The 15,452-nt window shown below is 41.2% G+C and overlaps 1 protein-coding gene across 4 annotated transcripts in view; it reads left to right on the forward strand.

The window, feature by feature from the left end:
- The window catches only part of LRRC31 (leucine rich repeat containing 31), a 27,894-nt gene extending 13,385 nt beyond the window's left edge, over nt 1-14,509 (forward strand). For 3 of the 4 annotated variants that reach the window (XM_053221223.1, XM_015088576.3, XM_053221225.1), the window contains 5 exons: nt 72-239; nt 998-1,165; nt 3,955-4,122; nt 7,301-7,468; nt 13,431-14,509. In XM_053221223.1, coding sequence (XP_053077198.1) covers nt 72-239; nt 998-1,165; nt 3,955-4,122; nt 7,301-7,468; nt 13,431-13,786 — 1,028 coding nt within the window. In that variant the 3' untranslated portion in view covers nt 13,787-14,509. The remainder of the gene's footprint in view (nt 1-71; nt 240-997; nt 1,166-3,954; nt 4,123-7,300; nt 7,469-13,430) is intronic. The other variant, XM_053221224.1, reaches the window with a different exon arrangement.
- The last annotated feature ends 943 nt before the right edge of the window (nt 14,510-15,452 follow it).

Here is a 15,452-nt window from a genome sequence, read left to right on the forward strand (position 1 = left end):
TCCCCTTTTTCCCCAGCAGTCACACCCTGCATTTTTACTGAGCTGCTCTTGTTTGTTTCTCTTCCCTCTAGGTCAGTTGCTACCCATGATGCAAAATCTTGAAGTACTTGATCTTTCCATTAACAGAAACATCGGTGGCAGTCTAAACAGTATTGCTCAGGGATTAAAAAGTACCTCAAATCTGAAAGTACTGAAGTTACATTCATGTGGACTATCGCAAAAGAGTGTCAGAATATTGGGTGAGGTTTTTATATACATGTGCAATTTTACTTTATAATTGCTGTTAGGACATTCAACAAAATATGCACAGTGGTTAGGCTGGGGAATAAGATGATAGGTAATTTAAATCTTCCTTGTTTTATTACTTTCTAAGTCTTTTATGACAAGCATATACTTGCACGATTACAAAAACAACCTTTTAAAATGACTGCCTCTGAAAAGGCCAGGGTATTTTGGGTTTGAGATAGACATGGGGCAAAATAAAAGTTATGTGCTACTGAAGCTCTCCATTTTTCTCTTACTTTTGAAAAATGTCAGCATTATTTTATGCTTAGTAGTAGGACGGAGTTGGTACTGATGAAAAGAACAGCATCAGTGGCATCTGTAGTTAAAATTTATTCCCCTATATAGAGTATCCACAGTAAGGGAGACCATGAAATGAAATTGTGTTTTTCCCTTCAACTTACAGAGCCTGTAATATCCTTCTCACTGGCAGTTTGCCTAAGTCTAGAATTCTCTGAAATGCCAATGCTCCAGTGTAGGAGGAGGAGAACCATTAGTTGCAGGGTTTGACCAGAGCCATTGGCACGCATTGCAGATCATGGATGGTGTGTGTTAGAAGCCACGGTCAGGTCCAAAGATGACCAGATGGTAGGAAGTCTAAAGTTATTCCTTCGCCTTGGCTTTTCTCAGCCCAGTGTATTTTCTCCGTCTCCCTCTACGCACCTGCCTTCCACCTTGTAATTTGTCAAAATGGGACTTTTGACTTTCTTTGTAGATGCTGCTTTTAGGTACTTGTGTGAACTGAGGAAATTAGACCTTTCCTGCAACAAGGAGCTGGGTGGAGGTTTTGAAGACTCGTCAGCTCAGTTGGCCATGTTGGAGCATCTAGAAGTCCTGGATCTTCACCAGTGCTCGCTGACGGTAGATGACGTGATGTCGCTGAGTAAGTGTGAACTGTAGAGCCAAGGAAGGACTTTTGGAACCTCAGTATATGTTTGGAAACTTGGTAAATTCGAGGCGTCCCCTTAAACTTACAGTTTATGGAGTTACTGAAAGCGTCACATCCTAAAAAGTTCTGTGGATGCCTCCAATCTAGTATTTGGCATGTATGAAGTGCCCAGTAAGTATTAGCACATCTAAATTCTTCCTAAACACGTTTGTAAATGATGGATGTGGCACTTGAAGGAGAAAATTTTGAATATGTGTTGCTGTTTAGAAATGAGTCTGTGAGTCACAAAGTTTATTTCAAACACGGATGTGGAAAGAAAGCTGAACAAAGGGCCTTGAGGCTTTCTGACTAACAAGTGAAGCCAAGCCCCTTAGATACAGACAAAGTTACACAAGTCAGCAGGGTGGTGCATAATGGGTGTACGTTACAACTTTAGGGCACACACCCACTTTCCACCATAGACACAATCCTGTAATTACCCCACATAATGTATAAATGCAGTTTCTTATAACAAACAGCGCAAGTGCAGCCTTGCCATTAAGGTTTTTAGTCCATCTGTGACCACAGTAACCCTTGAAAATACCTCCAGAATCAGACCACAGCTCACCACCTAGACTTCTACTACCCTGGTTCAGGCCACCGTCCTCTCGGGCCTAGGTTACTGAGAGTCCAAATGGTCTTCCAGTTCCTCCTCTATCATTGTGACCTCATTCTCTACCCTTCCCCTCCTTGACTCTACCCCGGTCATTTGTGCGTGCTGACCTCTGTCCCTGGGGCCTTTGTCCTCGTTCCCTCTCCAGGTCAGGGGCCCCTCCTGTGTTGGGAACACCTTCAGAACCTCCCCTTTGCTCGGGCCCACAGTTGGTACCCCACAAATGCTTGTTGACTATGACTGATTGAAAGAATGAATCCATGAAAAACAAGACTAGAAACAATTTTTTAGTTGTTTTTAGTACGATTGGGGAAGGAAACGAGTTAAAATAGTTTCTTAGGTCTGACGTCTATATTTTAGACCTGTTGAATTACATTATTTTTATTTTTATTTTTTAATGTTTATTTATTTTTGAGAGAGAGAGAGACAGAATGTGAGCGGGGGAGGAACAGAGAGAGAGGGAGACACAGAATCCAAAGCAGGCTCCAGGCTCCAAGCTGTCAGCACAGAGCCTGACACAGGGCTCAGACTCGTGAACTGCAGGATCATGACCTGAGCCAAAGTTGGACGCTTAAGCAACTGAAACTCCCAGGCATCCTGAGACCTGCTAAATTACATTTTAGACTCTTAGGCCTCAATTTGAAAAACAGAAGCGTCCGAGCCTTTCATTAAAGATTTTAAAGTAACAATCTGTTCCTGGGCTCTAAGTGGGCCTTATGGAATATCACCATCCCCTTTACTTCTGAGTGTCATGCTTGGAGGAGACACTCCTGGGTTATGAATGCATCAGGTCCCAAAGAATGAAGTTCCCTCGGTACAACTGAGTAACGTTGTTACTCATCTTGTTACTCAGAGGAAGGGTACGGTGCTAGAGCACCTCCACTGTTACCACTAGCATAAGCACAAGGGATGGATTAGCCTCTTTTACTACATTTGCAGCCACCAACACGGGTGGATGGCCTTGGAAAGCTAATGATTATTTAATAACTGTAGCAAACTGTCTAATTTTGAAAAGATGGAAATGAACATACATCTTGTGTATACCTTATGGTATTAAGTAATTCCCCATTTTTCTTTCTGATCGTTCTAGACAGCTCTGAAGAAATGGAATTACAGATCATTTAGCCAATCATCTAGCTGTATGGAGTACTGTGCCAAGGGCAAAGGCAAATTTACAGTCAGGAGCTTCAGTCTGGCAGGGACGGGAATAAACCAACTACATGGTGAAGAGCAGAGTGCTGTGGGGGTTGGAAGAGGAAGAAACAGTTACATCTGTTGGGATTGCACGTGCCTGCCTTCTCTCTTCTGCCTTTCTCCCATCCTCCGTCCCTCCTCCCACAAATGTGTGTGTGCCTCCAGTGTTCTAGACTTTGATGCACACTCTGGGGATGAAGCAGGCCCTACATACAGACCTCACAGAAGCAAAAATAAATAGGGTGGTGTGATAGTGACCAAGGGGTTATGTGACCAAGGTGTCCCTGGAAGGCTCTCAAGGGTGAGCCAGCCCCACAGAGATGCCAGGATGCTGCATCTCCCACACTGGAAAGAGCGAGGCCAAAGGCTTGCAAGCACGAAAAGTAGCAGAAAGATAGTAAAGCAGGAGTAACTCCTGGCACAGCAGGGCCCTCAGGACCCCAAGCCAGTGCTGTCACCAACAGACCTCCATCCTGACTGCTTGCTTTCATTGCCTTCCTCGTACTTATTACTTTATTCTGAGAAAAGAATGATGACACTGAACATTAATTGAGCTGTTAATGTGTGCCAGGCCATGTACCAAGTACTTTAAATATACTCAGTTGTTTTATCTTTCCAATGACCCTGTGAAGTACTGTTATTCTTCTCATTATTGAGATAACCAAGATTCAGGGAAGTTAAGTGACTTCCCTGAAGTCATACAATTCTTTAGCAGCAGAGGCAGGATTAGAACCAGTTTTGTCTCCATAATCTTTGGTCTTAACTTCTAGCCTGAAGAGAGGCTTGGAAGCAGAAAAGCCTAAGCTGTACATTGGGAAGTGTGGCTGGTGTGCGTGTGCGCAGGGGTGTGTAAAGGAGGGAGATTGTGGGACCCAAACACCCAGAAGACTCTTTGTGAGATGATGCCTAAAACACATCACTGCTGACATTTTAACAGCCCAGGTAATCCCTTTACTCTCGAGTCTTCAAGAGTTGGATTTATCTGCCAACAAAAAGATGGGTGGCTCTTCTGAAAACCTACTCAGCCGGCTCCGATTTTTACCAGCCCTGAAGTCCTTACTCATCAACAACTGTGCTTTGCAAAGTGAGACGTTTACCGCCCTCGGTAAGAGAATTCCCCAGATCCCTACAAGCACGTACAGTAACACATGAGAACACATATTCCATACATCAGAATTTCATGCCAAGGCTCGGCCACAGGCAAACTTGTGAAGTACTAATTTGTCTTCTCTTCAGGAAATATGCTCCCCTAAAAGTGGCCTTCTGAAGGCCGCATGAATGATTTTGGCATTTGCAAATCTAACATTTAAAATGTAGACTGTACGTGGGGCAAATGGGTGGCTCAGTTGGTTAAGCACCCGACTTCGGCTCAGGTCATGATCTCATGGTCCGTGAGTTCAAGCCCCACATTGGGCTCTGTGCTGTCAGTTCAGAGCCTGGAGCCTGCTTTGGATTCTGTCTCCCGCTCTCTGTCCTCCCACCCCATTCATGCTCTGTCTCTCAAAAAAAAAAAAAACCCAAAAACCAAAAAACCCCTGAATAAATGTTAAAAAAAAAAAAATTAGGGGCGCCTGGGTGGCTTGGTCGGTTATGCGTCCGACTTCAGCCCAGGTCATGATCTCACGGTCCGTGAGTTCAAGCCCCGCGTCCGGCTCTGTGCTGACAGCTCAGAGCCTGGAGCCTGTTTCAGATTCTGTGTCTCCCTCTCTCTCTGCCCCTCCCCTGTCTCTCTCTGTCTCAAAAATAAATAAACGTTAAAAAAAATAATAAATTAAAAAAATAATAATAAATAAATAAATTTAAAAAAATTTAAAAAAATTAAAATCTAGACTGTATGTAGCCAACTCTGGAGGTCCATATCCATGGTAACTTGTCATTTCACTGAAGTGACAATATAAACTGGATTGCTGGGAGTCTTATGGGAAAAGCGAGGCAGTTGCTAGTGTGTGAGCCTAGCTGACTGCCCAACATCTACTTCCCAGCATGATTTGTTGTCTTCTCTAGGAATCCAGGCCTGCTGGAAGGTCATGGATACAGCCCAGCCTAGATCAAGGGTCTAGAGAATCTGGAATTTCTGCCTTTTTGAGGGGCAAGACCATGCCCTTCAAGCAGAGGGAGATATTCTGAGGCAGAGGCACTTTGTGTCATTTTACTGAATTTGCCACCCAAACAAAACACATTGCACACACATTGCTCTGTGCTGGCAGAGCAGAGCCTGCTTGGAATTCTCTCTCCCTCTCTCTCTGCCCTGGCTCACACTCTCTCGTGCATGCTCTCAAAAATAAATAAAAATAAACTTGAAAAAAAAAAGTAAATTGGATCTTACTACTACCCAGTTTAAACAGATTCAATGGCTGCCTGCATCACCTCTGGTAAAATCCACATTCCTTCATGGGGTCTAAAAGGCGCAGGTGATCTCAGCCCCTCTCCCCCTTGCTCCCTGAACCAGCTTCTTTCGGTTCCTTCCTGTCACTGGGCTCGCCTCTGTCTTCAGACCTTTCTGTTTTCTGGATGGAACGCCCCCACACCCTATTCTTTCTTGGGAAGCCCTGACTTCAGGTCTCAGCACGAATGCTCCCTGTTAATACAGTATCTCTGATCTAAATTAGGAGCCCCGTATCTTTTTTATAGCTTTTATCAGAATTTGCAGTTATGTATTTATTTGTGTGTTTTTCTCAATGTGCATATTTCCCCCAGTTTATAACCTCCTTGAAGGCAGAGATGACACTTCTTCTTCACTGTATATACCCTAACCACATTTTAGGTATTTCTGACATTAGCTAAGCAAGTAAAACAAAGTAACTTCTCAAAGGGGTCTGTAATCCCCCAAATGGTTAGGTAAACACACTCACGCACATACATGATGCATGCCATTGCTCAGACTAATGTTCAGTTAGGAAAGTGCTACAAAAAATAAATTTAGGGACAACGTGATTTTTAAAAAAAAATTTTTTTTAATGTTTATTTTTTGAGAGAGAGCACATGTGTGCAGGAATGGGGCAGAGAGGGAGGGAGATGGAGGATCCAAAGCAGTTTCTGAGCTGACACCAGAGAGCCTGACGTGGGCTATTCAAACCCACAAACCTTTAGATCATGACCTGAGCCCGACCTCAGATGCTTAACCAATTGTGCCACCCAGGTGCCCCCATGATGTTTTATAAATAATACTTTCTATTTGGAAAAAGTTGGATATTTTTTAAAGAAAATTTTGTTTTTAATTTTGTGTCTTCTGCCATCAGAGGATAATAACTCCTTTAATTATTGCTGCATAATGAATCATAATCAAGCAGATATTACACTGAATTATATCAGTTTGCATTAAGATGTAAACACATATTTCTCCACCTTAATTTTAGAAGAGAAAGCTCCATTTCTCATTGATAGGTCCCTGTACCATGTAGGTGATAGGGGTTTTCTTTTTACATATTATAAAAGGATATATATTTGCCCCTTGGACACCTGTTATTCTTTAGAAAGAAGATTGGAATTAAAGCATAATTAACTTGGGGCGCCTGCGTGGCTCAGTCGGTTGAGTGTCCGACTTCGGCTCAGGTCACGATCTCGCGGTCCGTGAGTTCGAGCCCCGCGTCAGGCTCTGGGCTGATGGCTCAGAGCCTGGAGCCTGCTTCCGATTCTGTGTCTCCCTCTCTCTGCCCCTCCCCCATTCATGCTCTGTCTCTCTGTCTCAAAAAATAAAAAATAAAACGTTAAAAAAAAATTTAAAAAAAAAGCATAATTAACTATATCTTGGCAATAAGTTGTTTGGGTTAATTGCAATATTAGGGGCAACTGAGAATCGAGCAGAACCTCTTTTAATCTTCTTTAAAAATCTCTCCAAAATACACTAGTTCCCTTCCTTGTCTCTGTCACTGCAGGTAGGTAGACACAAACATATTCTGGTGTTTCGGAGTCTTGAGGAGACTTGGCCCCCTGTCTGAACCTTAGTGGTAACTGTACAAGGGAATACGTAAAACCAGGACACGTACTGGAAATCCTGACCGGCTGTCCAAATCCTTTGCCTCTTTCTCCCTCCTAGATGTCAACTGAAGGAGAAAAATCCCAGTCAATAGTGAATTCCATTTCACCGAGTTTACTTTCCCAAAGTTTCCAGTATTTCTCTCAAATAAAAATAGACAACAGAAGCTGTGGTCATGAATTTTGGGAAAAAGACAACAGTCTCCACAACTGTCTTAACTTTAATTCTATTAATATGTTGCCCCAGGTTGCTCAGTTTCAAAGAGGGAAGCCTAAATGCTTGCTCTTCTTACTATTCTCAATTTTAGCTGAAGCCTCTGCTCACCTCCCTGCTCTGGAAGTATTCGACCTTTCTTGGAACAAATGTATTGGTGGCAACCTGAAGCTGCTTCTGGAAACACTGAAGTTCTCAGAGTCCCTTCAAGTGCTGAGACTGAGCAGCTGTTCCCTGGTGACAGAGGACGTGGCTGTCCTGGGTTCGTATCTACTGGTCCCAAAGCAGTGCTGGCACAGGGAGCCCAGTGCGCCTGTCCTGCAAGAGGAAGGAAAGGAGGGAGGGCAGCCAGACCTGTGGCTGAGCCCTCTGCAAAGCTTCCCTTCTCTCTGAAACCTGCTTAGAAGAGATCTGGTGAAAATGAGTAAGGGCAATTCAAAGGCCAGGAAGAGAGTGGCGGGCTTTTCACAAAGGGGGAGATGGGCATAGATGTGGTAATGGGTCATTCCAGCTTCTGCTCCTTGCCTTCCCCATAGCAAGACAGTTGTGGCGTTCTCTAGCCAGCTTGGTGTTACTCAAATTTCAGTTACCTAAGGTCTGCCTTCACAAAGTTTGCCCTGTCCACGTCGTACCTGCACTGTTACTTAATTTTTTCTTCATATTAACTCTTTAACTTAAATGCTTTTATTTAAACAAGAAACAGGGGTGCCTGGGTGGTTCAGTAGGTTAAGATCAGACTCTTGATCTCAGCTCAGGTCATTATATCATGGTGTGTGGGATTGTGCCCCTTGTTGAGTTCTGCACTTACAGCGTGGAGCCTGCTTTCGATTCTCTCTCCCTCTCTCTCTGCCCCTCCGTGCCTCAAAAACAAAACAAAACAAAAACAGGAAACTGATCATCATTATAACTGAAATACAGGCATCACTTCTCATATACAGACATTGTTAGACTGTTGCCATATGAAAGCTTTGAATAGAGATTCATTCTTGGTTAGAAAAAGGGGGAGAGAGAGCTTTAGAGGCATATTAGCATCAATCTGACGCTTTCTCCATGTCAATTTAGAAAGATGGAATGAGAATTGAATAAGGAATAGCTTGTACACTGTGGGATTCAGAGTCTATAATACCATTCTCACATATCCCCTAAAATCGCCTCTGTATGTCCACTTCCCATTGGAAAACAATGAATTGGAGACTACACCTGTGTCTCTCATCTACTCTTGTCCCCACACCTCTATCGCTGTGTAACCACCAGCTGCCAGATCTCTGAAGCAATGAGCACCCCTCCAAAAACATTTTAGTTAATAACAAGCATTAATGTGTGTGGTTAGCCATTGCCACTTTTATATTGCTTTGATTATTTTAACAAACATCCTTTAAGAATTTCTTAATCACTTGTACCTTATTTTTTTCCTTTATGAATAACAGCACTTTCCCAGAGTAAACTACGTAAGTATTTCCACAACCCATGATCCGATTACCCAGATTTTAAAAATATATAATAAATGTAAAATTGTGAAATAATCATAATTAGGATACTCACATGATTGGCAAATTCAAACAGTACAGGAAAGTTAAAACAATGTCTGGGATTTGCTTTAAACTATAATAATACGATCATCTCAAAAAGCATAGATTCATCTCAGTATATAGAGAAAAAGTACTTGACAAGATTCAACATCTATGCATGATAAAAACCCTCAACAAAGTGGGACTGGAGGGAACACACCTCAACATAATAAAAGCCATATATGCCAAACCTACAGCTAACATCATATTTTCCCCTCAATGGGGAAAAACTGAGAGCTTTCCCCTAAGGTCAGGCACAAGGGCAAGGATGTTCACTCTTGCCACTCTTATTCCACATAGTACTGGAAGCCCTAGCCACAACAGTCAGACAAAAAAAGAACTAAGAGGCATCCAAATTGGTAAGGAAGAAGTAAAACTTCCACTATTTGCAGATGACATAATGATATATCTAGAAAACCCTAAAGTTCCACCAAAAACTATTAGAACTGATCAATGAATTTGGTAAAGTTGCAGGATTCAAAGTCAATATACAGAATTCTGTTGCATTTCTATACACTAATAATGAAGCAGCAGAAAGAGAAATTTAAGAAAATAATCGCATTTACAATTGCACCAAAAATAATAAAATAATAAAATACCTAGGGAAAAACTTAATGAAGGAGGTAAAAGACCTATATTCTGAGAACTATAGAACAGTGATAGAAGAAATTGGAGATGACACAAACAAATGGAAAGATATTCCATTGTCATGGGCTGGGAGAACAAATATTATTAAAATGTCCATAGCTACCCAAAGCAATCTACAGATTTAATACAATCCCTATCAAAATACCAACAGCATTTTTTACAGAACTAGAACAAGTAATCCTAAAATGTGTATGGAAACCCAAAAGACCTTGAATAGTCAAAGCAATCTAGAAAAAGAACAAAATTGGATCCTAGATTTCAAGATATACTACAAAGTTGTAGTAATGTCAACAGTATGGTACTGGCACAAATAGACACATAGATCAATAGAACAGAACAAGACCCAAGAAATAAATCTATGCTTATATGATCAAGTAATCTATGGCAAAGGAGGCAAGAATATACAATGTTGGGCAGAGACAGTTTCTTCAATAAATGGTATTGGGATAACTGGACACCTACGTGCAAAAGAATGAAACTGAGCCACTTTCTTCCACCATACACAAAAACTCAAAATGGATTAGAGACCTAATGTGAGACCTAAAACCATAAAACTCTTGGAAGAAAACATAGGCAGTGATCTGGACATTGGCCTTAGCAACATTGGCCTAGATATAACTCCTCAGGCAAGAAAAACAAAAGCAAAATTAAACTATTGGGACTACACCAAAAAAAAAAAAAAAAGCTTTTGCACAATGAAGGAAACCACCAAAAGCATGAAAAGGCAACTTACTGAATGGGAGAAGATATTTGCAAATGACATATTCAATAAGGCATTAATATCCACAATGTATAAAGAATTTATACAACACCAAAAATCCCAAATAATCCAATTAAAAAATGGGCAGAAGAACTGAACAGAGGTTTTCCCAAAGAAGACATACAGATGGCCAACAGACACATGAAAAGATGCTCAATATCATTGGTCAATGGGGGGATGCAAATCAAAACCACAACGAGGGAGCGCCTGGCTGGCTCAGTCAGTGGAGCATGGTGACACTTGATCTCAGGGTTGTATGTTTGAGCCCCACATTGGGTGTAGACGTTACGTTAAAAAAAATCTTAAAACACAACACAGTGAAGAATCACCTAACACCTGTCAGAATGGTTAAAATCAAAAAGTCAACAAGCGTTGGAGAGGATATGGAGAAAAAGGAACCCTCATGCACCATTCATGGCAATGTAAATTGGTGCAGCTACTGTGGAAAACTGTATGGAGGTTCCTCAAAAATTAAAAATGGAAATATCGTGATCCAGTAATCCTACTACTGGGTACTTACCCAAAGAAAACACAAACACTAATTTGAAGAGATATATGCACCCCTGTGTTTATTGCAGCATTATTTATAATAGCCAAGATATGGAAGCAACCTAAGTGTCCACAGACAGATGAATGGATAAAGAAGAGTGATATGTATGTATACATATAATATTTCTGAGCCATAAAAAAAGAATGAGATCTTGTTTAAAAAGATACACACAAACCTACACTTCCCTCTCTTTTTCTTAATTAAGTAAGCTCTACACCTAACATGGGACTTGAACCCATGACCCAAAGGTTGAGTCACATGCTGTACAGACTAAGCCAGCCAGGTGCCCCAAGAATGAGATCTTGCTACTTGTGACAACATAGTTGGACCTAGAGGGTGTAATGCTAAGTGAAATAAGTAAATACTATAGGATTGCACTTATATGTGGAATCTAAAATGCAAAACAACAACAACAACAAAAACAGGCTCTTTTTTTAAAAAATGTTTATTTTTGACAGAGAAACAGAGCATGAGTGGGGGAGGGGCAGAGAGAGGGAGACACAGAATCCAAAGTAGGCTCCAGGCTCTGAGCTGTCAGCACAGAGCCTGATGTGGGGCTCGAACTCACACACCGTGAGATCATGAACTGAGCCGAAGTTGGACTTTCAACCCACTGAGCCACCCAGGCGCCCCACAAAAAAATGGACTCTTAAATACAGAGGACAAACTTGTAGTTACCAGAGAGGAGGTAGGTGGGGGATGGGTGAAAAAGATAAAGGGAATTCAGAGGTACAAAATAAATAAGTCCTGGAGATGAAAAGTACAGCACAGGGAATACAGTCAATAACATTCTAGGATAAATAAAAATAGAATATAGTCATATCTTGGAGATATTGTGGGTTCAGTTTCAGACTACCACAATAAAGAAAAGACTGCAAAAAAGCGAGTCCACTCAATTTTCTGGTTTCCCAGTACACTATACTATAGTCTATTAAGTGTGCAATATGTTATGTCTAAAAAAAAGAACATATTTGCCTTAGTTTAAAAATATTGCTGAAAAGTGCTAACCATCATCTGAGCTTTCAGCAAGTCATAATCACTGATCACATAACAAATAAGGAAAAAGTTTGACATATTGTGAGAATTACCAAAATGTGACATAGAGACACAAAGTGAGTAAATGCTGTTGGAAAAAATGGTGCTTGGTGCAGAGTTGCCACAAACTGCCAATTTGTTATTTAAAATAAAAAAAGCACTGTCTGCAAAGCACAGTAAAGTGAAGTGGAATAAAACGACGTATGCCTCTACTTAAAGAAAAAGAAAGAAAGAAAGAAAGAAAGAAAGAAAGAAAGAAAGAAAGAAAGAAAGAAAGAAAGAAAGAAAGAAAAGGAAAGAAGATGGGAAGTAGGTGAAACAAGACTGATGTAATGAAGCCGAATGATGGGGACACAGGAGTTCATGCTCCTATGTTTTGTACCTTTGAAACTTTCCACAATAGAAAAATACTTCAATAGGAAAAGCATGCACATTGTCTTTAACACTTAGGTCTTGAGAATATGGTGAGTCATGTTGTAGAGCAAGGAAGAGATACACATGAACATGGACACCTAGGAATGGAGGGCAGCTGTTGAGTGCCTGGAATGCTAAGCTCCAAATAAATGCACAGTGGAACCAAACTGTGGGAAAGATTAAAGTGATGGGGATGGAGCATCCTGTTTGTTCTGGAAGCCAGGACACGTGAAGAATGACTGAAAGACCTGGGCACATTTAGTCCTAAAGGGGGAGAAGTTGACGGGACCAGACTCTGGTCCAACACGGCAGGGCTGGTGTGAGGTGTCCAGCAGGCTGTGGGGGCAATCAGTGAAAGTCACTGGAAGGCAGAAAGGGACCCGGAGGAAGGGCTCTCTCCTGCTTGGAACTCTCTCACTCTGTTGGGGCAACCTGAGGGGATGCTTCAGGCAGGAGCAGGCTGGTCTCCAGTAGAGGAGCCGTGAAAGAGAGAGTCCTCTCTGATCATTGATCTGGAGGTTGGATGAGGAGACCTCCAAAGCCCCTCCCCACTTGAGATTCTGTGCTACTCATCTGATCTCTGTAATCCATCCCTGCTTTCGGCTGGCAAGGGAAGCACACACTGTTTGCTTTGGGTAGCTCTCCTGTCTCCCCTTACAGGTGTTATCATCTTTTCATTGCTTCATCACTATTATTTATTAAGTGCCATTTTAGGTAGTACTGTGATATGTGCTCTTCAAAGGGAAAATTGTTCTGTGTATTAGAGGTCCCTAAGGTGAATTAGAAACTACCCAGGTGTCTTTTGAGCTTGGAAAGTGCTCAGTTAAATATTTGCTGAATGAAGAATGACTGAATGAGCAGTGAACAATTAAACAGTATTAAACAGCAAGAAGACTGTTTACAAATAAATGGTCCTCATTAAAGCCAATCACTCCCATATTTAATTAGAGTCTGCAGGAAGAGCTGGGACTCTAGTTGAGCCAAGAGCAGGAACTTGACAAAAAAGATATTCTTTGGGTTGGGATTTGGAAAGAAAAAACGAACACTTTTCAAGCTGTATTGGAATACACAGAGAATAGCTCTGGTAAGTTCAGATGCCCTGATTAAAGCAGGTAGCTAATAACAAATCATTAAGAATCGCCAATCTTGTCATTACCAACCTTGGAGCTACTGTGTTACTGGAAGTGGCAAACAGCCACAGTAGAAAGTATTCTTGTATTTTAGCACTTAGCGTGATCTCATTTTTCAGCATCACTAATACAGACGGGTCATCTTGCCAAGCTGCAGAAGCTTATCCTGAGCTATAACGACAGTATCTGTGACACAGGATGGGCCATCTTCTGCCAAAACATGTGGTTCCTCAAAGAGTTAACCGAGCTGGATATCAGCCTTAGGCCATCAACTTCCCGGGACTGCGGACAATGGTTTAGACATTTGTTATGTGCTGTCACCACACTTCCCAAGATTACGGAGATAGGGATGAAAAGGTGGATCCTCCCTGCTACACAGGAGGAAGAACTCGAACGTTTTCACCAAGATCACAGATGCAGCATTCACTTTGACCTTGGTGAATTTCAGGAAGCTGATTTCCCACGGCTTAACTAAGCTATAAACCATTATCTGGAGGAGGAAAAAAACATGAATGAATCCCAGTGTAATCAAAGGAGTATCAACTTCTGGGCTGTTTAGTGGGATTGATGTTACAAAAGCTTTGTAAATATGTATATGGTAATGTAATATGAGCATGTCTTTATTCTCAAATGACAAGGATGACATTTTCCCCTGGAGTTTCATTTATTTTGGAAATCTAATTCACTTACTATTTGGAAGGCCTGCCAAAGATGTTTAGATTCTGGTAACACATTTCCTTTTTTCTTGCCCTGGAATTTTCTCCCTCTTGTTTTCCTACATGATAAATGTTCTAAATATAAGGGTGTGTAAGTACATGTGTGAGTGTGTGTATGAGTGTGAGGGTGAAATCTAATGTGAAAAGCACTAGCTATGTAATAGTTTTATGTTATCATTATTATTATATGTATCTTAATGTAAACTACTTGCATTTTCATCAGGAAGTGTGCCCTTCCATGGTTTATTATTTTATGTCCTGGTGCTTTTTATCTCAGATATAAACCATGAATGCTAACAATGGTCACTGACATAAATCTTAGCAAAAAGGTGGTCAAAAAATCAAAACCCAGTATCAAAAACACATCTTGTTAAAATTTTTATTGTTGAAAGAAACTAACATACTAGCTCTGGGCATTTTTTGGGCATGGTTTTTGCTACATAAAACCTATTTAATTCATTAAAGTTTTTGTCTTGCTCTAAGTGATTTTTAAAATACCGGGGTATCTTTTGCAGGAGCGTGGAACTCACTGCATGGCAGAAGTGTGTGTTTGCTCACACATTTCTATTCTCATACACTCTAATGATGTTTTGCTTTCTTGTTGCTACACAAATAATTTGTGTTGCAATTATTGCTTGAAAGACATGTGGAATTTGAAATCAATATTACTCCAAAAGAAAGCCATCAGGATAAGAAGCTTTTGGGTGATGTAAATGGGGATGTTTTAGGTAATTGTGGTATTCATTCTCTGGGCATCCCCATGGATTCCATGGGCACTTGTGCTCCTGTGTTTACGTGAACACATGTAAAACCTATGAATTAGGCAAAAACTGGAAACACCAATATCCTTCAGTGGGTGAATGCTTAAACAAACTATCGTACTAGGTGATACTGCTCAGCAATAAATTGATACATCAACAATGCAGATGGACTTCCAGTTCTGCTGAATGAAAAAGCCAGTCCCCAAAGGTTATGTAGTCTGTGATTCCAATTATAGGACATTCTTGAAATAACAAAATTACAGAGATGGAGAAAAGGCTAGGGATCAAAAGAGGGGTAGGTCATAGGTGTGACAAAGGAATAGCACAAAGGAGACTTGTGCCACACAAGTCCACATGACAAAACCGTGTTGAACTACACACTCACACAGAAGCACACATACTACAGAAGGAATCTGAATAAGCTCAGTTGATGGCACCAATATAAATTTTCTGGTTTCGTTATTAGAGTTATGTGAGATGTCAACACTGAGGGAGGGTGAAGGGGCATGGACCTCCCTGTCCATTTCTTCAGAACTTCCTATGAGTCTCTATTTCAGAACTAAAAGTTGTAGGGGTGCCTGCCTGGCTCAGTAGGAAAAGCATAGAACTCTTGATCTCGGGGTCATGAGTTCAAGCCCCATGTTGAGTGTAGAGATTACTTAAA

The sequence above is a fragment of the Acinonyx jubatus genome, chromosome C2, assembly GCF_027475565.1.
Source record: "Acinonyx jubatus isolate Ajub_Pintada_27869175 chromosome C2, VMU_Ajub_asm_v1.0, whole genome shotgun sequence".
NCBI lineage: Eukaryota > Metazoa > Chordata > Mammalia > Carnivora > Felidae > Acinonyx > Acinonyx jubatus.